General features: G+C 41.7%; 1 protein-coding gene and 1 non-coding gene across 3 annotated transcripts in view; one reads left to right on the forward strand and one right to left on the reverse strand.

Moving 5' to 3' along the window:
* Positions 1-26,377, reverse strand: part of UEVLD (UEV and lactate/malate dehyrogenase domains) — a 66,890-nt gene that overhangs the window by 11,056 nt on the left and 29,457 nt on the right. The window contains exons 7-9 of one of the 2 annotated variants that reach the window (XM_049781047.1): positions 24,839-24,941; positions 11,038-11,208; positions 7,369-7,542 (exon numbers count right to left, since the gene is read on the reverse strand). In XM_049781047.1, coding sequence (XP_049637004.1) covers positions 7,369-7,542; positions 11,038-11,208; positions 24,839-24,941 — 448 coding nt within the window. Of the gene's footprint in view, positions 1-7,368; positions 7,543-11,037; positions 11,209-24,838; positions 24,942-26,377 lie in introns of those variants that run through there. The other variant, XM_049781048.1, reaches the window with a different exon arrangement.
* Positions 7,706-7,809, forward strand: LOC126019865 (U6 spliceosomal RNA). Its single transcript, XR_007499482.1, has one exon. It is a non-coding gene; the product is annotated as a U6 spliceosomal RNA (small nuclear RNA).

Raw genomic sequence — 26,377 nt, forward strand, 5'->3', positions numbered from 1 at the left:
CACTCCTGTTAGGACTGCATGGGATGCTGGGGACCAAACCAGCTGCAACCCTATCTACTGTACAACCTCTCTGGCCTTGAAATATTATAACTTATTATGGACAGTTTAAATACTTAAATATTGGGCCCGGAGAGATAGCACAGTGGTGTTTGCCTTGCAAGCAGCCGATCCAGGACCAAAGGTGGTTGGTTTGAATCCCGGTGTCCCATATGGTCCCCCGTGCCTGCCAGGAGCTATTTCTGAGCAGACAGCCAGGAGTAACCCCTGAGCACCGCCGGGTGTGGCCCAAAAACCAAATAAATAAATAAATAAATAAATACTTAAATATTGTCGTTTAGGGCCAGAGAGATAGCATAGAGGTAGGGTGTTTGCCTTGCATGTAGAAGGTCAGTGGTTCGAAACCTAGCATCCCATATGGTCCCCTGAGCCTGCCAGGAGCGATTTCTGAGCACAGAGCCAGGAGTAACCCCTGAGTGCTGCCAGGTGTGACCCAAAAACAAAAACAAAAACAAAAAAAAAGAAAGAATGAAGGGCTACATATAGTAAAGGAGGTAAGGTACTTGTCTTGCCTTGTGGCCAACCCTGTTTTGAAGCCCCAGCACTAAATATGGTCTCTCAAGCCCAATTAGAGTTACTTTCAAGCACAAAGTCAGGTATAGCCCCTGATCATTATTACCAGGTGTGGCACAACATCTCTCAAAAATGGGATAATTGAGGGCCTTAGGGAGATAGTTCAAAAGATTGGAGTGAGGGCCCAGAGAGATAGCACAGCGGTGTTTGCCTTGCAAGCAGCCGATCCAGGACCTAAGGTGGTTGGTTCGAATCCTGGTGTCCCATATGGTCCCCCGTGCCTGCCAGGAGCTATTTCTGAGCAGACAGCCAGGAGTAACCCCTGAGCACCACCGGATGTGGCCCAAAAACAAAAAAAATAAAACAAACAAACAAAAAAGATTGGAGTGCATGCCTGGCATGTAGAGGCCCTGAATTTAAACCTGAAACCCCCTTGGTGCCCTAAGCACTGTCAGGGTGGCACCAGGTTATCACTGGGAATGGCCCTAAGCTCCCCTGAGCACAACTTGGGAGGCACTCCCTCCAAATGAAAGAAAGAATATGAGACCCATATATTATTAAGCAATCATATTCAAGCCATATTACTAAAGAAATATGGAAGAATGACACAAGGTATATTGTTTCTATGGAGCAGTACTAGATGTCTGACGCTGCCATCATAATTTAAGGAAAGTTAAAATCAGAAGGCCCACTGGGCTCCTCCAGTGCGGATGGCTGAGAAAAGACCTCGAACAGAGGTCACTTCTTTGAAAAATGAGGGTGATATTTTTCAAGCTTAGTAATAGTTTCAAAGAATAGTTGCAAACACATATTTGGCCTAATAATGTCCCTGCTGGTGGGGCCGAAGAGGTGGCACTAGCCTAGGACAGATCGTGGTTGGATCCTCCAGCTTCCCATATGCTCTCCCCAAGCCAGGGCCGATTTCTGTTTTTTTTTTTTTTTTTTTGTGGTTTTTGGGCCACACCCTGTGACGCTCAGGGGTTACTCCTGGCTATGCGCTCAGAAGTTGCTCCTGGCTTCTTGGGGGACCATATGGGACGCCGGGGGATCAAACCGCCGTCCGTCCTAGGCTAGCGCAGGCAAGGCAGGCACCTTACCTCCAGCGCCACCGCCCGGCCCCCAGGGCCGATTTCTGAGTGCATAGCTAGGAGTAATCCTTGAGCAGTGGTCAGCAACCTTTTTTTTCAACTGAGCAAAATCTCGCCAAAACCACGATTAAAATTTATTTTGAGAGTCACATTTTTTTTTTTTTTTTGCAGAGCTCAGGGCTTACTCCTGGCTCTATGCTCAGAAATCGCTCCTGGCGGGCTCAGGGGACCAGATGGGTTGCCGGGATTTGAACCACCAACCTTCTGCATGAGAGGCAAATACCTTACCTTCATGCTATCTCTCTGACCCCGAGAGCCACATTTTTAAAACTGAAAATACATAGGATGGTACATTGGTTTTAGTTTCAGTAAGTTTTTATTAAAAATATTCTGCATGCAAGTGTCCACATAGGTCGGGAGGATACAAATAACACAACTAATAAAACAAAAAATTTAGAACGATATTATTTATTGATAACATTAAATTCCATAAAATTTGCCTTACCAAAAAAAAAAAAAAAAAAAAAAAAAAAAGCTTCAGCTATAAAATACAAAATATTTGCCCCTAGTGTCCAAAGACCTCACAATGGAGAGGTTTTCACTTGATCTGGCATATTAAATATTTTCTTCTCTTATATTAGGTCTTTTCTTTCTTTTCCTTTTTTCTTTTCTTTCTTTCTTTCTTTATTTCTTTTTTTTTTTTTTTTTTTGGTTTTTTGATTTTGGGTCACACCCGGCAGCGCTCTCTCACCTTGTTGGCAAGAGGGAAGAAGTAGTGCAGTTCCTGTGAGAGCAGAACTCTGACTTTGTAGAGCCCCAGTTGGACAAGGAATGGATAGCTAAGCTTGTGTATTTGGCAGACATTGTTCATTTTCTCTATGAATTTAATATTTCTCTGCAGGGGACTTTCACAAGTAGTTTTTACAGTGAGACATAAGATGGATGTGTTCAAAAAAGAATCTGATTCTGGGATAGCTGTGTCTGAGAAGGAGATATTGGAATTTTCCACTCTTGCAAAAAATTTCTGATTGGCACTTATATTATGCAGAAAGTCATAATCAATATGAAAAACAGCATTAAGGGCATTAGCTCACAACTTTAATCATGAGTACTCTGAACATGAGAATCCACGGAAAAGAAAACTCTGGGTTGAGAATCCCTTCATGGAAGAGGTCCACTCTTGTGCAAGATAAAGTATGTGTTTAAGATCACTCCAGGCACTGTATTTCTAAACCCCACCCAACCTGGTCTGAAGAAGCAGGGTAGCAGGAAAGAAATAATAAATCAAGCTAGCCAGGAAAGGATGATCATGGAGTCCATGGCCTTTTACCTTGTAACTCTCACCTCGAGCCTAAAAAGCTAGAACACCTCTTTCTTTATTAAAACCAATTCCCAATACCAGGAGGCTTCAGGTCGAGAGAGGTCAAAAGAAGAGGTTTAAGAAAGGATGACGGGGCTGGCGAGGTGGCGCTAGAGGTAAGGTGTCTGCCTTGCAAGCGCTAGCCAAGGAAAGGACCATGGTTCGATCCCCTGGCGTCCCATATGGTCCCCCCAAGCCAGGGGCAATTTCTGAGCGTGTAGCCAGGAGTAACTCCTGAGCATCAAAAAGGTGTGGCCTGAAAAAACAAAAACAACAAATTAATTCTTAGGGCCGGGCGGTGGCGCTGGAGGTAAGGTGCCTGCCTTGCCTGCGCTAGCCTAGGACGGACCGCGGTTCGATCCCCCGGCGTCCCATATGGTCCCCCAAGCCAGGAGCGACTTCTGAGCGCATAGCCAGGAGTAACCCCTGAGCGTCACCGGGTGTGGCCCAAAAACCAAAAAAAAAAAAAAAAAAAAAAAAAAAAAGAAAGGATGACATTGGGGGAACAGCTTTGCTTAGGGTTGATACTGGGTATCATCTTATACTCTTGAAGCCGGCCGCAAGGGCTGCACATAGGGCGTGCACTAACAGAGGCTAGGAGCAGAGTCCTGACTCCTGGAGCGGCTGCACACAGAAAAGCCAAATTAAAAGTGTAAAGAGCCACATGTGGCTCGCGAGCCGCAAGTTGCCGACCACAGGCCTAGAACATCAAATGGGTGTGGCCAAAACAAAAAACAAAAAAAATCTCCCTGCAGGGTCGGAGAGATAGCACAGTGCAGTAGGGCGTTTGCTTTGCAAGCTGTCGAACCAGGACTAAAGGTGGTTCGAATCCCGGCATCCCATATGGTCCCCTGTGCCTGCCAGGAGTGATTTCTGGGCAGATAGCCAGGACTAACCCCTGAGCACCATGGGTGTGACCCAAAAAGAAAAAAAAAAAAAAAGAGAGAGAATCTCTTTGCTACTGTGTTAAGTATGTATATAGTTGAACATTTACTTCCAGATGACAAAAATTAGTACATACAAATATGACCTTGATAAATATCACTTTACCTGGGAAAATCAGAGAAGCATCAAAACAACTGTAATTCTCAAAGTACAGTTAGTCTTTTAAAGATATTCTGCTCAGATGAAAGAAGCCTTTGTAGGAACACCTGGCAAACTTACTAATCTTTTAATTTATATCAGAATTAACACCCAAGGCCCAGCCTAGGAGTAAAACACTTTGAGATGTTAAAGTTTGTCCTTGGATACCAGAGAAGTCTCTGGCTCAGTTCCCCTCTGTCTTTTAATTGGAACTTATCATTCAGAAGAAGGCCTGTGAATTGTATGTTGTGAAGAAACTTACAGATCAAACAGTATATACTGATAAGCTTGTTGCCAACAAGAAAGCACAATTTTTTTTTTTTTTTTGGTTTTAGGGCCACACCCGGTGATGCTCAGGGGTTACTCCTGGCTATCTGCTCAGGAATAGCGCCTGGCAGGCACAGGGGACCATATGGGACGCCGGGATTCGAAATAACCACCTTTGGTCCTGGGATGGCTGCTTGCAAAGCAAATGCCACTGTGCTATCTCTCAGGCCCCAAAAGCACAATTTTTTTTAACCTGGCAAGAAAGCAGGTGTAGACAGTCTATCACATGCAAAATTCATGTTTAAATACACTTCTGTAGCATTCAATAAATAGACACACAATTATGATCCACCACAACATCTGAGTGTGTCTCCTTCCTTCTTCAAAATCTGCACCCACTTTCCTGAGGGACCCAGAGAACTCCCTGAAGTGTCCAGACAAGGAGGCCACGGCAGTCTGACATAGAGGATGTTTTCTCACGCTACAGAGACTAGCACACATCACAAAGAAGAAGAACAATAAGTGCTGGTGGGATGTGAGGAGAAATAAACTCTCACTCACTGCTGGTGGGAAAACCATCTAGTTCAGCCCTTATGGAAAACAATATGGAGACTTCTCAAAAGACTGGAAATGGAACTCCCACATGATCCAGCTATCCCACTCCTAGGGATATATCTCAGGAACACAAAACAACAATACAAAAATGCCGGGGCCGAGCGGTGTCGCTAGAGGTAAGGTGCCTGCCTTGACTGCGCTAGCCTAGGACGGACCGCGGTTCGATCCCCCGGTGTCCCATATGGTCCCCCAAGCCAGGAGTGACTTCTGAGTGCATAGCCAGGAGTAACCCCTGAGCGTCACTGGGTGTGGCCCAAAAAAAAAAAATGCCTTGTGCTATTTACAATAGCCAGACTCTGGAAACAACTAAGATGCCCTTCAACAGATGAATGGCTAAAGAAACTGTGGTACATATACACAATGGAATATAATGCAGCCGTCAGGAGAGATGAAATAATGAAATTTTCTTTTCTTTTTTTTTTTTTTTTTTTTTGGTTTTTGGGCCACACCCGTTTGCCGCTCAGGGGTTACTCCTGGCTATGTGCTCAGAAATCGCCCCTGGCTTGGGGGACCATATGGGACACCAGGGGATCGAACCGCGGTCCGTCCTATGCTAGCGCTTGCAAGGCAGACACCTTACCTCTAGCGCCACCTTCCTGGCCCCTGAAATTTTCTTATACGTAGATGTACATTGAATCTATTATGCTGAATGAAATAAGACAGAAGAAGGGGCCAGAGAGGTGGCACAAGTGGTAGGGCATTTGCCTTGCATGCGCTAACCTAGAAAAGACTGCGGTTCGATCCCCCAGCATCCCATATGGTCCCCCAAGCCAGGAGCGATTTCTGAGTGCATAGCCAGGAGTAACCCCTGAGCATCACTGGGTGTGGCCCCAAAACAAAACAAAAAAGAAAAGAAATAAGACAGGAGAGAGAAAGACACAGAACAGAATAGTCTCACTCACCTTTGGGATTTAAGAAAAATAAAAGATATTATAGTAATAATGCACAGAGACAGTAGAGATGAGGGCTGGAAGGACCTGCCCACAGTATGAAGCTTATCATAAAGAGTGGTGAGTTCAGTTAGAGAAATAACTACACTAACAACTATCATGACAATGTTAGTGAGTGAGAGAAATAGAATGCCTATCTCGAATACAGATGGGGTTGGGGAGGAGGGAGATAAAGGTCATTGGTGATGGGAATGTTGCACTGGTGAAGGGGGGTGTTCATTTTTATAACTGAAGCTCAACTACAATCATGTTTGTAATCATGGTGCTTAAATAAAGATATTAATCATAAAAAATAGAAAGGATGTTTTCACTGCATATATTTTATACTAATTAATATTTTGTAATGTGAATGCATGACTTCAATGACAAGAAAAGCTTAATGACTTACAATATCAATAAGGAACAAGTACATACATAATTCTATTTGAATAATAGCAGCTTGACAAAAGAATATTTTATGAGAGAATATATGGTTAACACATGGCTTTAAGCACAAAAAGAGTGAAGAAATCACTATGGATTCAGAGAGGAGGCTTGCTCAAGACCTTAAAAGAGAGATTTACATATGCTGTGAGTGAAGTTGGGAAGTTCCCCCTAAAAAATTACCTTCCTAAAAATCTAGCACACATGAACCCTTTTGTTCCTCCAAAGTCTAATTCAATAATGATCTATATCAAATATTCACCAGTTGATTCAATACATGTTAAGCACTCATAAAGATATAATACCTAGAAATTCACCAACTAGTAATCCATACTTTCACCATTAGCTAAGTTTCTTTTTTTTTTTTTGGTTTTTGGGCCACACCCGGTAACGCTCAGGGGTTACTCCTGGCTATGTGCTCAGAAGTTGCTCCTGGCTTGGGGGACCATATGGGACACCGGGGGATCGAACCGCGGTCCGTCCAAGGCTAGCGCAGGCAAGGCAGGCACCTTACCTTTAGCGCCACCACCTGGCCCCAGTTTCTTATAAATAGTTCTTGAATTAGTTATGACGAATGAACTATACCCAATGTCTTTTTATATCATACTAACTAGTGAGAAGAAAATAAGTTATTTAAATGACTAATATGACTAAAAATGACAAGACAACATTTTTATCACCTGTTCATCCTAATTTATAGAATGAAGGAAGTACTAAAAGAGTAAAGGAAGAAGGAGGGAGGGGTGAGGAGGAGGAAGAGATGGAAGAATGAAGATCTGACTAAAGGACGTGCCTGATCTTAAATAGAGAGAAAATAAAAAAAAATGTGAATGATATAAAGTGCCTATTTACCATAGTGTGCCTACTACACAGAAGGTACTACCTAACATATGGAACAAAAGCCAACCAGCCTTCACAATTCTGCACTCATGAATATCATTCACATCTGGTTATCTGAATAAAATGATCACTTGTAATTTAGGTTAGTAATGTAATAAAATATATTTCTTACCTTTATCTTCTCCTTGCTCACCAATAACCCATACTTCATTTTTTGAAGTCTGTGCCTTCAAAACATTTGAAATGATATATTGTAATCTCTGTGAATCCAGATTGCATCCAATTCCAATCACGCGACTTGTGGAGAAGGCACTCAGTTTCCATGTTACATAGGTCATGACTTCCACTAAACATTGCGTACAAGGTGAAAATAGAAAGATTTAAAAAAGTACACTCCTAGCTTAAATAAACTATTTTTTAATTTAAATAAGTTTATCAGGATCTTTATTCTTCTAAATACATGTAAACAAAAATTTTATATTAATATTATATATTAAAAGTGCAAACAGGTGCTTGCTTCGGCAGTACATATACTAAAATTGGAACGATACAGAGATTAGCATGGCCACTGCTCAAGGATGACATGCAAATTCATGAAGCATTCCATATTTTTTTAAAAAATAAAAAGTGCAACAGTTTCAGAATGCTTTTACATAACTTTGACATCATAAAATTCAAGAGTGAAAAACAAATAATTTCCTAGAACCAAGTAAGAAAGATAAAACTTGGTAATTTTTTGTTCAAAATTCTCTTTTATATATATCATAAGCAGATATTTTTGGTTTTGGACCACACCTGGTAGTGCTCAGGAATTACTCCTCGTTCTGCATTCAGAAATTGCCCCTGGCAGGCTTGGGGGACCATATGGGATGCCAAGAATCAAACCCAGGTTCATCTTAGATCGGCCGCATGCAACACAAATGCCTTACCACTGTGCTATTCTGGCCCTGAATTTCTTTTATTTTCTTCTTCTTTTTTTTGGGGGGGGTTACACCCAGCAGTGCTGAGGGATCACTCCTGGCTCGACGCTCAGAAATCGCTCCCTGCAGGCTCGAGGGGACCATAACAGCTGCCGGGATTCGAACCACCATCCTTCTGCATGAAAGGCAAACACTCTACCGCTGTGCTATCTCTCCGGCTCCGAATTTCTATTTTCTAATTAAAATATTGACTTACAGGGACCGGAGAGATAGCATGGTGGTAAGGTGTTTGCCTTTCATGCAGAAGGACGGTGGTTCAAATCCCGGCATCCCATATGGTCCCCCATGCCTGCCAGGAGCGATTTCTGAGCATAGAGCCAGGAGTAACCAATGAGCACTGCCGGGTGTGACCCAAAAACCAAAAATATGAAAATAAAAATAAAAAAATTGACTTATATTATATACTATTTCTATAGTATATACTATAAATAAAAATACAGTGATTTTTTTTCTCCTAATATGTCAAAGAAAATTAAAGAGACCATTGACTTTCAATCAACTACTCTAGGAAAACAAGTGAAATAAAAGCATACTATATACCCTTTAGATGGGGAAGACAGAAGAATGCTCACTAATTTGAGTATGGTGCCACCTAATTCTTTGAAGATACTTATTTCATTTTATTTTATTTTATTTTATTTTTTGCCTCGTGGCAATGCTCAAAATTTACTCAAGACTCTGTGCTTAGGGATTATTCCTAGCAGACTCAGGGGACCATACAAGGTGCCAGGGATCAAGCCTGAGTTGGTCATGTGCAAAGCAAGTATCCTTATCCTACCTTCTGTACTATTTTTCAAGCCCTAAAATATTTCTTTTTACTTATTTTTTTTTTATTTTTAACACTGTAATTTACTAACTAGCTTGTAATACTGTTGTTTCAAGCATTAAATATTCAAAACCAATCCACCACTGATATGACCTTCCCTTTGCCAGTATCCTCAATTTCTCACTACCACACTAGCCTGTCTCCATGAAGGGACAAAAAAAAAATTTACTTCATATTACAACACAAAGGTAAGTAGGATTACCAAAACTTAGATCAACCAGGGTCAATTTGAAATAATTGTTATATCCCTCTATGGTGTTACTAAAGTCAGTGTTTAAGGATTTACTGGGCTGTGGTCAGTGCTTGTTGAGACTTCTGTGTTACCTTTTAGACTTGGTAAATTGATAGATTTCTTCTTTTTTTTTTTTTTGGTTTTGGCTCTCTGCTCAGAAATTACTCCTGGCAGGCTCAGGGGACCATATGAAATGCCGGGAATCAAACCACTGTCTGTCTTGGGTCATCCTAGTGCAAGGCAAACGCCCTACTGCGGTGTTATGACTCTAGCCCTGGCTTGGTAGTTTTTTGTTTTGTTTTGGTTGATTTGACCACACCTGGTGACCCTCAGGGGTTGCTCCTGGCTTGGGGGACCATATGGAATGCTGGGAGATAGAACCTTGGTCCATCCTAGGTTAGCACTTACAAGGCAGATGCCCTAACGCTTGTGCCACCGCTCCAGCTCCTGGCTTGGTAGATTTTAATGAAACTTTTCCATCAGATTTCCTGTGTTATTATTGGGCTGAGACACTGAAATTTTGAGGTGTCAAGCGGCATTGTGGTTCAGGATCTTAAGATTTAAACCAAATTTGATGGCATGGCAGTTTGATAAGGTTAAGTTGTAGACCCGGGCTGTATATGTCTGAAAGTGTGGCACTGGGTCACTCTGGCTTCAGGCAGAAAGAGGAATCTGCCTTACCAGCTCTTAGAATGATACCCCAGAGGTATCAGACAGTCTGAGAAGAGTTGGGGGTGAGTATTTTCTTCTGGATCTTGGAGAAGAGCTGGGCCATTTTTCTGCAGGAAAGATCAAGGATCTCTTTTAAAAGTAAAATAGCTCCAGGGGCCAGAGAGGTGGCGCAAGTGGTAGGGCATTTGCCTTGCACATACTAACCTAGGACAGATCTTGGTTTGATCCCCTGGTGTCCCATATGGTCCCCCAAGCCAGGAGTGATTTCTGAGCACATAGCCAGGAGTAAACCCTGAGCATCACTGGGTGTGACACCCCCCCAAAATAAAAGCTCCAAAACAATTTGGAAAATGTACTCTGAGGCTCAGGGATGCTTCAAGGATCATGAGTACATATCTTGCAGGCACAAGGCCTGAGATTAACCCTGAACATTTTTGGGTGTGGTCCTGGTGGCCTGGTTAGGTTCACTGGACCCAATCATCACTGCATAATCAGCTGCCAAATTTAAATTACCTAGCACAACTGGTCAAGTAGCAATCCTGAGCACTGCGTGGGAGGCCCACATTAGACAAATATACAATGCACGCTGGCACACTCACTAACATTTTATGGCACTTCAGAATTAACAAAAATTTTTTTTTAATACATGCCACTACATTTGTGGGTGGCAGAAGTATTTAAGCATCTTCTCACCGAGGAAGGCATGGCTAACAACCTGGAACATAAAATCACATTAACATACATTGTAATCTGTCATGTTAATGACAACCATAAGAAATAACTGGCTGGGGCCGGCGAGGTGGCGCTAGAGGTAAGGTGTCTGCCTTGCAAGCGCTAGCCAAGGAAGGACAGCAGTTCGATCCCCCGGCATCCCATATGGTCCCCCCAAGCCAGGGGCAATTTCTGAGCGCTTAGCCAGGAGTAACCCCTGAGCATCAAACGGGTGTGGCCCGAAAACCAAAAACCAAAACAAAACAAAACAAAAAATTGGTTGACAGAATTAAAACACTGTACAGTTCATTACAAAAGCTATATTCGAGCTTTCTCTTTGTAAGTTAGCCTTATGACTGTTATTACCTAATGGCAATTCTACTGACTGGACCAAAAGTAATTTCAAGTACTGTCATTCACCTGGTTGAGATGCCACAAGCAGGACACTGTGTTGACTATAGTGTGCCAGAGCGGGGACAAGGGCTCGGAACATATCCACATTGCTCTGTACCACATCCAGGTAGGACTGAGAACTCCCCAAAGAATTGACTGTGAAGATCACCACCTTGGAATGAGCAGAGGCAGACAAATCTGATGAATAAAAAGAAACAGTCTGAGGTTAAGGTAAAGATTTTCATCAAGATCTATGATAAGAAGGATTTTATTTATTTCTGTAGTGGAAGGCTTCTAGGAAGAAAGCGAAGTGCTGAGATTTGTCTGTTACCAGAAGATTAAGAAAAGTGTATCACAACTCCAGGGTAAAGGGTCTAGGTAGGGAAGAAGAGGGCTATAAAGATAAATGAAAAAAAATTACAGAATCTACAGACTTCTTTTTTCCCCTCCCTTCCTCCTTTCAGACAACAGAAAAATAAGTATTTACAATGGCACCAGTTCAATCAATATTTCTTTTTTTAAAATTATCTTTATTTAAACACCATGATTACAAATATGATTGTAGTTGTATGATTACAGTCATGTAAAGAACACCCCCCTTCACCAGTGCAACATTCCTATCACCAAGGATTTCTAAATTAGTATTAGTATCCTAGGGAGACAGTGAATTGATTCCAGTTATAAGAATTAAGTCTGTAAGGCTATCTTTCTAAACAAGTTTCAGAAGGAAACACTTATACCAAGTGTCTACTGGGAAATGCATCATCCAATTTTAGTTCATATTCTGACACAATTTGAGGATAACAATTCCATAAACTTAAGTCTTGGATTTTTTTATTTTATTTTATTTTATTTATTTATTTATTTATTTATTTATTTATTTATTTATTTATTTTTTGGTTTTTGGGCCACACCCAGCTATGCTCAGGGGTTACTCCTGGCTGTCTGCTCAGAAATAGCTCCTGGCAGGCATGGGGGACCATATGGGACACCGGGATTCGAACCAACCACCTTTGGTCCTGGATCGGCTGCTTGCAAGGCAAACACCACTATGCTATCTCCAGGCCCCAAGTCTTGGATTTTAATTATGCTTCTTCATGTCTTCTTAATTGTTTTTCTTCTTTTTTTTTTTTTTTTTGGTTTTTGGGCCACACCCGGTGACGCTCAGGGGTTACTCCTAGCTATGTGCTCAGAAGTTGCTCCTGGCTTGGGGGACCATATGGGACACCGGGGGATCGAACCGCGGTCTGTCCAAGGCTAGCGCAGGTAAGGCAGGCACCTTACCTTTAGCGCCACCAACCGGCCCCAATTGTTTTTCTTCTTAATTAATTTTTATGTTCTAATGTTTTGAGTCAATATGTGGTGATGATATAGAAACTTCAATTGAAAGGCCACCCTTTGAAGAGTGGTCAAAGAGCTGGAGCACATACTTTATATATAGCAGATGTCAGTTTAATCTCTGGCAATTTGGGACCCCTTGTGCACTGCTGGGAACCAGGAATAGCCCCCAAAGATCTCCGGATGTGATCATAAAACAAAAGCAAAATGAGAAAATTAGAAGACATTAGAACTAGAAGAGATATAGCTAACACTTAAATATTTCCTCTATATATCAGTACTATTCTAAAAGCATTCTCTATGTTGCCTTATTTAATAACTTTTGTTTGTTTGTTTGTTTGTTTTTGAGAGGGATATACCTGATGCCCTTCAGGAGTTACTCCTGGCTCTGCACGCAATAATTACTTCTGCACTCAATAATCTCAGTCAACCATAATGGAATGCCAGGGATCAAACTTAAGTCAGCTGCATGCGAAGCATCCTGCCCTCTGTACTATAGTTCAGGCAATTATTTAATCTTCTATACAATACAATATAGGTATTATTCACACTTAAAAAATATGTGTGAAAAAAATTATGCGTGGGGAATCCTACTGTAGGAGATCCCTCCCATAATCTGGAGCTTCCCTGCCTTCCTTTCCCCTCTTTCCCTTTGCCTAAATATTTTAATAAACTGGGTCAAAAAACAACTGTGTGTATTTTGCCCACACCTGGCAGTACTCAGGAAACCCATGTGGTGCCAGGGATCAAACTAAGACTTCTTGAGTGTACTCAGTCCTTGGAGCTATGGCTCCGCATCCCCATTTTAGATAAAAACATATGAAGGACTCAAGTGATACATCTTGTTCCTGTACTAGTGCAGTGAGAATTAAAGTCCAAGCAGTAGTCTGGCTTCAAAGTGAATCTTAGAAACTTATTCCTAAATTATAAAGATGATCAGACTAGGGACCAGAGCGATAGCATAGCAGTAGGGTGTTTGCCTTGCACGCCGATGACACGGGATGAACCCAGGTTTAATCCCTGGCACCCCATATGGCCCCCAAGTCTGCTAAGAGTAATTCCTGAGCACTGCTGGGTGTGGCCCCAAAACGAAAAAAAAAAAAAAAAAAGAGATGAGCAGACTATTATCTGGAAAGACAGGTGGTTTATATATTAGTGAGAGGAACTGGAGAGATACCATGGAGGTTAGGGCATTTGCCTTGCATGTAGAAGGACTGTGGTTCGAATCCTGGCATCCCATATGGTCCCCCGAGCCTGCCAGGAGCGATTTCTTTTTTTTTTTTTTTTTTTTTTTGGTTTTTGGGCCACACCCATTTGACGCTCAGGGGTTACTCCTGGCTATGTGCTCAGAAATCGCCCCTGGCTTGGGGGGACCATATGGGACGCCGGGGGATCGAACCATGGTCCGTTCCTTGGCTAGCGCTTGTAAGGCAGACACCTTACCTCTAGCGCCACCTTCCCGGCCCCAAAAACATTTTTTTTGTTTGTTTGTTTTTGTTTTTTTGGGCCACACCCGGCGGTGCTCAGGGGTTCCTCCTGGCTGTCTGCTCAGAAATAGCTCCTGGCAGGCACGGGGGACCATATGGGACACCGGGATTCGAACCAACCACCTTTGGTCCTGGATCGGCTGCTTGCAAGGCAAACGCCGCTGTGCTATCTCTCCGGGCCCCCAGGAGCGATTTCTAAGCGTAGAGCCAGGAGTGACCCCTGAGAGCTGCTGGGTGTGACCCCAAAACCAAAATATATATATTTTGAGAATGAGACTGGAGGGCCAGTACAGTGGACAAGATACTTGCTTGGCACATAACCAAGCTGGGTTTAATCCCCAGAACCATATATGATCCCCAAAGCCTTACCAGGAGTAATTTCTGAGCACAGAGCCAGGAGTACTAAATCCTGAATACAGCCAGGTATAGCACCCAAAAAACAAAGCTAGCAATTCAATTTATAACTTCATGATTTGATTCCAGTCTATCTTTCCAAACTAATTTATCTTCTCCCCTTCAGCTTCTTCCATTTTGAATAACAGAAATGTCTCAACCATCAAAGCTGAGTTTTGAGAAAACTGAACAGTAGTTGTCCAATTAGACTTGAAAAAAAAATGTTTCATATTCTTTAATGTTTTTCATCAAGCTTCTAAGTCTTTTTTATCTCTTTTTTGAACTATGAGATCCTTTTATCTTTTATTGGTTTTGTTCCCCACCTGGCAGTATTCAGGGTTTATTCCTGGGCTCTGCCTTCAAGGACCACACATGATGGAAACTGGAGGATGATATGTGGTGCCAGAGATCAAATTTGGCTCAGACACATGTAAGGCAAATACACACTTGATGTACTACAGTCTGCATTTTTTTGTTTTGTTTTGTTTTGGGGGCACACCCAGCAGTGCTCAGGGGTTACTCCTGGCTCTGCTCTCAGAATTTGCTCCTGGCAGGCTCAGAGGACCATATGGGATGCTGGGAATTGAACCAGGCTCTGTCTGGTGTTGGCTGCATGCAAGGCAAACCTCCTACCACTGTGCTATTGCTCCTGCCCCATTTTTCTTTACATCTCTATGTAAACCTATGGTTTAAGTGGAATTAGTCTATATTTTTCTCTGGAATTATCTTTCCCTTGATACTGACTTTTGCTTTAACTCTTCTTTATCTGGGATGTTTCTTGCTGCACTCACCACATGTTTGATAAATTGTTTAATTATCTAATGTATTAAACAAGTATGAGCATTGTGTGAACAGGAGCTGTGTCTAACTTTTTTTTGGGGGGGGTTCACACCCGGCAACGCTGAGGGGTTACTCCTGGCTCTATGCTCAGAAATCGCTCCTGGCAGGCTCAGACAACCATATGGGATGCCAGGATTCGAACCACCGACCTTCTGAATGAAAGGCAAACGCCTTACCTCCATGCTATCTCTCCGGCCCCTGTGTCTAACTCTTTTTCTTTCCTGTGTCTAACTCTTATCTGAAGATATTTGTTCTCTTTTCCTGTTTTAGAAAGGAAGAAAAAATTATTGGAAAGTAGAGGAGAAAGAAGAAAGAACTCCACATTTGGGGAAGAACTTGGCATAGGATTAAGTTCTGTGTCCTATTTCTTTTCTGTTTGTTTGTTTGTTTGTTGGTTTGGTTTTTGGGTCACACCCGGCAATGCTCAGGGGTTATTCCTGGCTCTACGCTCAGAAATCACCCCCAGCAAGCTCGGGGGACCATATGGGATGCCGGGATTTGAACCAGCAACCTTCCGCATGTAAGGCAAACACCTTACCGCTGTGCTATCTCTCCGGCCCCTGTGTCCTATTTATATCTCTCAGTTCTGAATGGTCCAACACAGATCTCTATTCTACTAAGCTGAAAGTAATAATTCCCCCCATTCAACTGAGTCTTCAGTGTCTAGATGATTTTTAGGCAATTAGTCATAACTGACTCATTATTCTCTAATTATGATTTCTATTGATATTTTGCCCATGTGTGACTGACTTTGAATATACATTTTAAACTGCTCCTGGCCAAGTAGAGTTTCCCACTTTTTTTTTTCCTTTTTTGGTTTGGGGCCATACCTGGCAGTGCTCAGAGGACCATATGTTGTTCTGGGCAGTCTGGCAATGCTAGCTAGGGATGTGAAGTTTAAGGATGAAACTTGGAGACTTGGCAATGTACTCCATCCCTTGGGCTCAGAGTTTAGTAACTTAATAAAAGAAAAAGTTTAGGGACTACAGTAGAGACAGTACAGGGGTTAAGGTCCATGCCTTGTACACTGTCAACCCCAGTTCAATCCCTGGCAATACATGGTCCTGAGTATGTCCAGATGTAGCACTGAAGGCCTGTGAGCACCACTCGTGTGACCTGCATAGTCCCCCACACTGTAGAACTTTATCTTTGGGCCTTCACATTGAACTGCTTGTTGAGTTGGCTGAGACCCATTAAGAAGCTCATAGACCTAATGAGCATCACTTGTGAAGCCTGAATAAATGAAGCAAAGGGGGAAAGATTATATAGATTAAGAGAATTAGAGTTCTGGAGTGGTGGCACAAGTGGTAGGGCATTTGCCTTGCACCCGTGGTTTGATCCCCGGCGTCTCATATGGTCCCTCAAGCCAGGAGCAATTTCTGAACCTATAGCCAGGAGTAACCCCTGAGCATCACTGGATGTGGAAAAAAAAAAAAAAAAAAGAGAGAAAATTAGAGAGGCCAGAGAGACATTACTGTGATTAAGGTGTTTGTCGTGAATGCAGCTGACCTGAGTTTGATAACAAGTACCACATATGGTCCCTCCAAGTATCTTTAGAGTGATCTCTGAGTATAGAGACAGGAATAAGCTTTGAGACCTTCTGGGTGTAGCCCAAAAAAATTTAAGAGAAAATTTGAAAAAAAGAAAAAGAAAGAAAGAAACCTTACATAATTTATGTAAAGCCACAGTATATCTCTTGCCTTATTTCTTACAGGATCAAAGAACACAAAGTGAACATTATATTATGGCTCTGCCTTATATATAATACAGCCTTCAGAATAGGACTGGCTCAAATATTGACCTTAATTATTACTTATTAGCATAATGATGAGTGTCTTCCTGTGCCAAGAGCCAATCAACATCTATATTTCCAGGACAGCAAGCTTCCCATCTCTGTCCTATCTCCATAGATAGCTCTGATAATAAGCTGCTATTTCTCAAATCACAAGCTCATTTGAGACTTTTGACTGTGACTGATTCAGTATCAAGCATGTAAAAATAAGTAAGTAAATAATATTTCATGCCCTAATATACTATTATTCTCAGATTTTGAGGATGTTGTGGTAAGAATTTATTTACTTATTTAAGAATAAATAAACACAAACTTAGTTAAAATGATTATTGTTTTCAAACCAGGAATAGAAGGTAACTGTTAAATACTACTGCTGTCTAACAACGGTGGATATTTCTTTAAAATAGTCTAACTGATACATCAATCTATATAAATATATTAGGTAAGTATAGTTTCTCTAGGATACAGCTAAGTCATTCTAAGTGTATTAGAAAGTTACTGATTTGGGGGCTGGAGAGATAGCATGAAGGTGGGGCATTTGCCTTGCATTCACAAGGACAGTGGTTTGAATCCCGGTATCCCATATGGTCCCCAGAGCCTGCCAGGAGCGATTTCTGAGCGTAGAGCCAGGAGTAACCCCTGAAAGCTGCTGGGTGTGACCCAAAAACAAACAAACAAAAAAAGTTACTGATTTGGGGGGCCAGAGCGATGGCACAATGGTAGGGCATTTGCCTTGCATGTGGCTGGCCCAGAACGGACCATGATTCGACCCCCCAGTGTCCCATATGGTCACCCAAATGAGGAGCAATTTCTAAGCGCATAGCCAGGAGTAAGCCCTGAGTGTCACCAGGTGTAGTCAAAAACAAACTTAAAAAAAACCCAAAAACAAAGTTATTGATTTTTCTCTTTTAAACTACTATTCACTACTTTTCAGTTTGTGTTTCAACTGATGACTATGACCCTGTTAAATGGTAGCTATTAAACATAGAAAGATAGCTCAAGAAGCAGAACACATAGCTAGCACATACAAGCTCCTGAATGTGAAGGCTAATACTGTATGCCTCCTGATAGTACTGATGGATGTGGCTCCAGTACCACAGGGTGTGACTCTGGTAGTCCTTATACACTGCCAACCACCTGATTTTGAAGACCCAGGAATTAACTCAGAGGCAGTGAATCTGTTTTGCATCTGTGATACCTTGGGTCTGATCTTTAGTACCAAACACCCAAAAATTTTTCCCATCTTTGGTGGTGGTGAAAGTACAGTAACTTTGTATATCAAACCTATAGTCCTTAACACTATTGTAACCATGTTACCTAAACTATAATAAGTTCTTTTAAATAAAAGTAAATCTTCCGGGGGCTGGAGAGATAGCATGGAGTAAAGGCATTTGCCTTGCATGCAGAAGATCAGTTGTTCAAACCCCATAGTCCCATATGCTCCCCCAAGATTACCAAGAGCAATTTCTGAGCATAGAGCCAGGAGTAACTCCTGAGCGCTACCGGGTGTGACCCAAAAAACAAAACCAAAAAAAAAAAAATAATAAAAAAATAAAAATAAAAAAAGTAAATCTTCCTATGTTTGAGGAGAAACTCCCACAGAATGACAGGCACAATTTATTTTAGTCAATGACTTAAAGGGATACTTTTTTTTTGTTTCATTTTTGGGTCATGCTGGTGGTACTCAGGAATTACTCCTGGTGGTGCTCAAAAGATCTTATAAAGTCAGGGATTGAACCCAGGTTGGCTACATGCAAGAAAGTGCCATATCTGTTGTACTATCCCTCAGCTCCCAAAGAATAGACATTTCAATACTAAAAAATACTTGGGCCAGCGATATAATACACTGGGTAGGTTTGTTTTTTTTTTTTGGGGGGGGGTCACACCCAGCGGTGCTCAGGGGTTACTCCTGGCTCTGCACTCAGAAATTGCTCCTAGCAGGCTTGGGGACCACATGGGATGCTGGGATTCGAACCACCGTCCATCCTGAATTGGCTCTGTGCGAGGCATATACCCTACTGCTGTGCTATCTCTCCAGCCCCTGTTACACTGGGTAGTAAGGTGCTTGCCTTGCATGTGGCTGAATCTAGTTCTATCTCTGGCACCACATAAGGTTCCTTGAGCATTGCCAGAAGTGACCCTAAAGCACAGAGCCAGGAATAAGCCAGGAATAATACTTTATAAAGAATACTCATATTGGGGGTGGGGAGGAAGTGTTCCAGAAACAAACAAACAAAAAAGTAAATAAGGTATAGAATTACTTAAGTGATGCCTTTAATGATCCTGTCACAGCTGGGGGTTGGAGTTCTATGAAGAATGCTGAAAGTTTTCTTTCATATATATCATATGTAGTGCATAATCATAAACTGAGTATGTTAACTGATATTTCTAGTTTAGAGAGGAATGCTGAAAAATAAGCTATATGGAGCCGGTGAGGTGGCGCTAGAGGTAAGGTGTCTGCCTTGCAAGAGCTAGCCACGGAAGGAACCGCAGTTCTATCCCCCGGCGTCCCATATGGTCCCCCCAAGCCAGGGGCAATTTCTGAGCGCTTAGCCAGGAGTAACCCCTGAGCATCAAACAGGTATGGCCCCCCCAAAACCCCCCCCCCCCAAAAAAAGCTATATATCTACTGGTTGGGTTTTTTTTTTTTTGGTGTTTTTTTTTGGGTTTTTTCTTTCTTTTTTTTTTTTTGGTTTTTGGGTCACACCCGGCAGTGCTCAGGGGTAACCTGACTCTATGCTCAGAAATCGCTTCTGACAGTCTCGGGGGACCATATAGGATGCCGGGACTCGAAACAATGACCTTCTGCATGAAAGGCAAACGCCTTAGCTCCATACTATCTCTCCAGCCCCATGTCTACTGTTAAAATTTCAAAGTAAGACAAAAAAGAGCCCTGCAACCCCTCCCAAATTTCTGACACTAATACCAAAAGCTTTAGACTAATTAATGATCTAATAAAACAATTACTCAAAGATTTTGTAAAGACTACTTGAGCTATTTCTAGTGTGAAGAACTTGCCACTAATGAGAGAGCATTTGCCTGAGCTCAATAAAAAGAGAAGAGCAGATGATGAAAGGCTTGTGAATTTCAAATTTTTTGATGATGACCCATGCAATGAGAACACATTATATATCATAATCAAAGAAACAATATACACATGTATATATACAAAACAAAAAGAACTGAACAGGAACAATTGCTTTTAACAACTGGCATTTATCCAAGTGAACAACATATAATCATAACTTTTGTTACATATTTGCATGTTCTTAAGTATATATGTATATTTTGGGGGGAGTTGGGCTACAACTGTCAATGATCAGAGGATATTCTGATTCTTGTACTTAGAAAACACTCTGGGTAGGTCGGGAAACCATATGGGATGCTGGGGATTGAGCCTGGGTCAGCTGCATGCAAGGCAAACATCTTATATATAATGCTATCCCTTTGGCCCCATGTATTGATTCTTCCCCAAAAGGTTTTAAGATTTTTTGGTGTGGGGAAGATAATGAGTTTTGGAGCAACATTCAATGTTGCCTAAGTGGTATTCCTGGTGCTGTGCTTAGGAGACAATCTTGATGGTGCTCAAAGCCTGAAGTGACAAGGATCGAAATAGAGTCAGCCACATGGAAGGCAAGCACATTAATCCCTGTGGTACCCCTCTTACCCCTAAAAAACTTTTTAAAATTCCAATATAGCAAAGTATAATCTTTCTTTTTTTTTTTGGGGGGGGGGGGGTGTTTTGAGTCACACCTGGCAGTGCTCAAAGGTTACTACTGGCTCTGTGCTCAGAAATCGCCCCTGGCAGGCACAGGGATGCCAGAATTCGAACCACTGTCCTTCTCGATGTAAGGTAAAATGCCCTACCTCCAGGCTATCTCTCAGGCCTTAGCAAAGTATAATCTTTTTTTTTCTTTGGTTTTTGGGGCCACACCCTTTTGATGCTCAGGGGTTACTCCTGGCTAAGCGCTCAGAAATCGCCCCTGGCTTGGGGGGACCATATGGGATACCGGGGGATCGAAACGCGGTCCTTCCTTGGCTAGCGCTTGCAAGGCAGACACCTTACCTCTAGCGCCACCTCACCGGACCCAGCAAAGTATAATCTTAATTGCAATGCAACCATATATATAATGTGATCATTAATACATGTCATGAGAAGGTATTAAAATTTACAAAATTACTGACCGAAATTTTTCAAAGATTATGGGTGTTTTCCTCCATATATTCTCAAGATGTTACATTAAAATTTAAATGTTTTTCACACAACAGTAATTCAATTCAATGCTATCAGAATTAACAGGGGAACATGAAAGCTGCCCCATGATGATATGGATTCATTTAACATTCCTTACTTGGTGGATTCTATTCTTTTAATTATCTGGAAGAACTGTTATTGATGGTTAATGAGACACATAAGAAGAAACAATTTTCTCAATCTTAAAACAGCTTCACAACCTCTCGGGTCTATGAACTAAAGAGTTTCCTAGAGTGATTTGGAAGAGTTAAGAGATCCCTTAAGAACTTCAGTACCTGGAAATGACATTCACAAGAGAATATCCAGCTCCCCAAGGGACCTTCTATAAGAGGCCTACAAAAGGATCATTATTAAAGCAGCCACTGTTTTCTTTCCAGAGGAGGAACATTAATTCACTGTTTCCTACAGAGATCCATAAGCTTGCTAGAAATATTACACTTAATTTTTATAACCTACAGGTATTAATTTTAATTTTTTGTGATTCATTGTTGTTCTTAATAGATTTAAACTTGTAAACTCTTTTTTTCTTTTTTCTTTTTTTTGGTTTTTGGGTCACACCCGGCGGTGCTCAGGGGTTACTTCTGGCTGTCTGCTCAGAAATAGCTCCTGGCAGGCATGGGGGACCATATGGGACACCGGGATTCGAACCAACCACCTTTGGTCCTGGATCAGCTGCTTGCAAGGCAAACGCCGCTGTGCTATCTCTCCGAGCCCAAACTTGTAAACTCTTATGTTTCAATAGTTTATTTGAAAAATGGTCAAGGAAAGCATAAGGCCTAAATAAGAAAAGGCAAATAATATCCAAAGTCTAATTTTAGATATAACCTAGTAGAATGGTTTTAAGACATGCTTAGTTTAATTCATTTTTATCATTACCCCTGGTAATAAATAATGTTAAATCCACATTATAAAATATATTTTAAATAAGAGTAACAGAAAAATATTATGTTTTTAAAACTTGCTATTCCTTTAATGTAAAAAACCTTTTTGGTTCCCCCTCCTCCCTTTTTGGATCACACCTGACATTGCTCAGGAATTAGTGTTGGCTCTGCACTCAGGAATTACTCCTGACAGGCACAGAGGACAATATGGATGCCAGGAATAGAACCTGAGCTGGCTTTGTACAAGGCAAGTGCCCTGATTGCTGTACCATACTCTAACCCCAACCCTTTGTTCTTATTAAATCATTTTTTTTTTTTTTTTTTTGGTTTTGGGTCACACCTGGCAGCGCTCAGGGGCTACTCCTGACTCTCTGCTCAGAAATTGCCCCTGGCAGGCACAGGGGACCATATGGGATGCTGGGATTTGAACCACCGTCCTTCTGCATGAAAGGCAAACACCTTACCTCCATGCTATCTCTCTGGCCCCTTAAAACTTATTTTTAAGGGCCAGGGTTGTGGCCCAGCAATAAAGCACCTTACATAAAGTTAAGTTTTGGTTTACTCTTTGTCAACACAAAAAGAAATAGAAAAGACATAGTTTCACAGAAATAAACACCATAATTTCAATGAAAGCAATGGAAACTTACTTTTTTTAATCTTAGTTCAGAGTCAGAGAAGGTACAAAAGATAAGGCACTTACTTGCCTTGCCTTGTATTATTCTGGCACAACAGTTCTGTCCTTTGAGCACCACTAAGGATCACTCCTTAGCCTGGAGCCAGAGGGTTAGACTAGTTACTCTGAGCACCTCCAGTTGTCACCCCAAAATGTCCCACAAAATAAATTAAATAAAATCTTGGTCTGGCATTTTCTTATATACCAAAAGATTAAGTATTTTATAAAAGATGTGACTGTTGGGGCCGGGCGGTGGTGCTAGAGGTAAGGTGCCTGCCTTGCCTGCACTAGCCTTGAATGAGCCGCGGTTTGATCCCCCGGTGTCCCATATGGTCCCCCTAAGCCAGGGGCAATATCTGAGCGCTTAGCCAGGAGTAACCCCTGAGCATCACCGGGTGTGGCCCAAAAACCAAAAAAAAAAAGATGTGACTGTTGACAGACTTATTTATGGCTCTTACAAATGTAAGAGCTATAATGTGGCACAGTAGATAAAAATTCTCACCTATCTCCAAAACCAGTACTCTTGACCAATATAATATAAAAACGGAAGTAATCCCAGAATAATAAATTTATATTTAGAACAAAGAATATGTTCTTTTTTGTTTTTTTTTTTTTATTTTTTGGGCCACACACTGTAATGCTCAGTGGTTACTCCTGGCTATGTGCTCAGAAATTGCCCCTGGCTTTGGGGGGCCATATGGGATGCGAGGGAAAGAAACAAGGTTTGTCCCAGGTCAGTCACGTACAAGGCAAATGCCCTACCAGTGTGCTATCGCTCCGGTCTCAAGAATAGATTCTTTGATCAACCATTCTTTTTTTTTTTGATCAGTCATTCTTTGATCATTTCAAATGCTATTTGCTCATTTGAATATTAATATAATCAGTTATAATTTCTGTATAATTTTGAATAAATAATTTGCTTAAATTTAATTTGCCCAAATAAATGAGAGACTTTGATTTTTTTGTTTTGTTTTGGGGGCTCACCCAGTAGTGGACAAAGATTACTCCTGGTGGTACTCGGGGTACCATATAGCAAAGGTGGGTTGGCCGCATGCAAGATAAATGCCCTACCCGCTGTACTATTGTTCCAGTGCAGATCGCGAGCCACATGTGGCTCTTTACACTTTTAATTTGGCTCTTCTGTGTGCCAGGCAGCCGCTCCAGGAGTCAGAACTCTGCTCCTAGCCTCTGTCAGTGTACGCCCTGTGTGACCCTCAAAATAAATTTCAATCGTGGTTTTGGTGACATTTGGCTCAGTTGAAAAAAAAAGGTTGCCGGGGCTGGTGAGGTGGCGCTAGAGGTAAGGTGTCTCTGCCTTGCAAGGACGAGTGTAGGACGGACCGCGGTTCGATCCCGGCGTCCCATTTGGTTCCCCCAAGCCAGGGGCAATTTCTGAGTGTTTAGCCAGAGCTAAACCCCTGAGCATCAAACAGGTGTGGCCGAAAACACCAAAAAGAAAAAGAAAAAAAAGGTTGCCAATCACTGTTAGCCCCATGATTTAGTGATCCTGTAAAAAAATATTTTGAATTTATTTTGAGGGAAGGGGTCTCCTAAATGGAGATCAGATACCCATGAGCCACTCCTGGCAAGTCTCCACTGTTCAATGATAAAGGCCTAATGATACGCCATTGCTCAAGTTCTGCTGTGCAGGTCACCCTAGAAATGCTCAGGAGCCGCTAAGGGCTATACAGTGATGTTTGACGAATCATGTGGTGCCAAGGATTGACTCGCATCCAAGGCACGTACCTTAATCCCTGTAGTATCTTCTGGCTTAAACTAAGTGATCTTTAAGGTACTTTCAGAGGTAAAATTCTAGGACTCTAGGCAGAGCACAGATTTTTAGAGCAGTGAAACTACAGTGTATGATACTATTATGGTGGTTACATATTGGTTTAGTTTTATCCATACCATAGAATGTACTACACACCAAGAATGAACTCTAATTTAGATCACAGATTCTGAATGCTAGTGATGTGTCAAGGTAGGTTCAGCAGCAGCTTCACTCTGGTGGGCAATGTTGGTGATGGGAGAGGCTGTGTGGTGCAATAGATACTGGGGAAATCTCTGTACTCAATATTGCTGTGCTGCTGAAACTGCTCTAAAGAATAAAGTCTACTATTCCTAAGATTCAAATATAGAGAAAATATGTTTTAAGCAGAATCACCAGACCTTTGCTGATCTCCACTTTAGGCAGGTTGAAGATGTCAAGGTCCATCATTCCTCGTTTAGTCTCTTCTGAGAGGTCTAAGAGGACAATTTTGTCTGCAATGCCCTATAATGTGCAATTAAAAGAAAGAATTGCATTACATTGGACATGGCCAGTTAATTTAAGTTCAATCAGAAATGATAGGTGAAATGACATGGTCAGTTAATTTACGTTCACTCAGAAATGACAGGTGTGAAGAAAAATTTAATACAATAACAACAAAAGAGAAATGTACGAACAAGAAATTAATTATGCATATGACCTATTGATCCTTCACATTTCACCTCAAACTAGAATCTAATTAACCCAGCATGAACAACTGGGAAGCTATTTTGATAGAATAGTAAGAAATATAGGTAACTGAGGACACTCAAATGTTTGCTATTCTTTAATTTGTTTTCAATTTGCTGTTATAATTTCCATTCTGAATTTTCCATTCCAATTTTTTTCCTTTGGATTATACCTGGAGGTATTCAGGAACTACCCAAATGTGCATAAACAAATAATTTCATGAGGCAAGTATAACATTATGAATGGCTTAGAGCAGAGCTTCTCAAGCTATAAGGAAATCAACATTTAATACAGTGGTGAAGAAAATGGATTACCAGAGTGTTAACTAAAATGTTAATGTTGCCTCCATAACTCTGAAGTGGGCCTGAGAAGCATTTCTTTTTGTTGATGTTGTTTTGTTTTGGGGCCACACCCGGCTGGGCTCAGGGGTTCTTCCTGGCTCTGCACTCAGAAATCGTTCCTGGCAGGCTTAGGGGAACATGGGATGTCGGTAATCAAACATGGGTTTGCCTGCAGTTGGCCATGTGCAAGGCAAATGCCCTACCACTGTGCTATTGCTCTAGCTCCCTGCGAAGCATTTCTAATAAGATAATTTGAGAAATGGACTTGTGCCAGGAATGGGATCTAGGGCCCACATCTGAGCTATACCTCAGAACCTCTACTAAGACTGTACATAGAGCCAATACTGCTCCTCAGAAAGCCTCACATTGAATAGTAAGGATCTATAATACATGCTCTGGGGTCAGAGAAATAGTATAGCAAGCAAGGTGCTTGCCTTGCATGTAGCTGACCTGAGTTCTATCTCTGGCACCACATATGGTTCTCTCAGTCCTGCCAGGAGTGATCTCAGACATAGAGTAATAGTAAGCCCTGAGTATATCAGGTGTGGTCCCCAAACAAACAAAAAAATAGAATACATGCTGCTAAACAGTCTACTGATGAATCCTGGCTCCATATATTGGCAGTGTGATTTTGTTTTTTGTGGGTTTTTTTTGTTTGTTTGTTTGTTTGTTTTTGGGTCACACTCGGCAGTGCTCAGGACTTACTCCTGGCTTTGCACTCAGAAATTGCTCCTGGCAGGCTCGGGGGACCATATGAGATGCCTGGATTTGAACCAATGACTTTCTTCATGCAAGGCAAATGCCATACCTCCATGCTATTTCTCCGGCTCCATGGCAATGTGATTTTGAACAAGTTGGATAATCCCACTG

This window comes from Suncus etruscus, chromosome 9, assembly GCF_024139225.1.
Source record: "Suncus etruscus isolate mSunEtr1 chromosome 9, mSunEtr1.pri.cur, whole genome shotgun sequence".
Lineage (NCBI taxonomy): Eukaryota > Metazoa > Chordata > Mammalia > Eulipotyphla > Soricidae > Suncus > Suncus etruscus.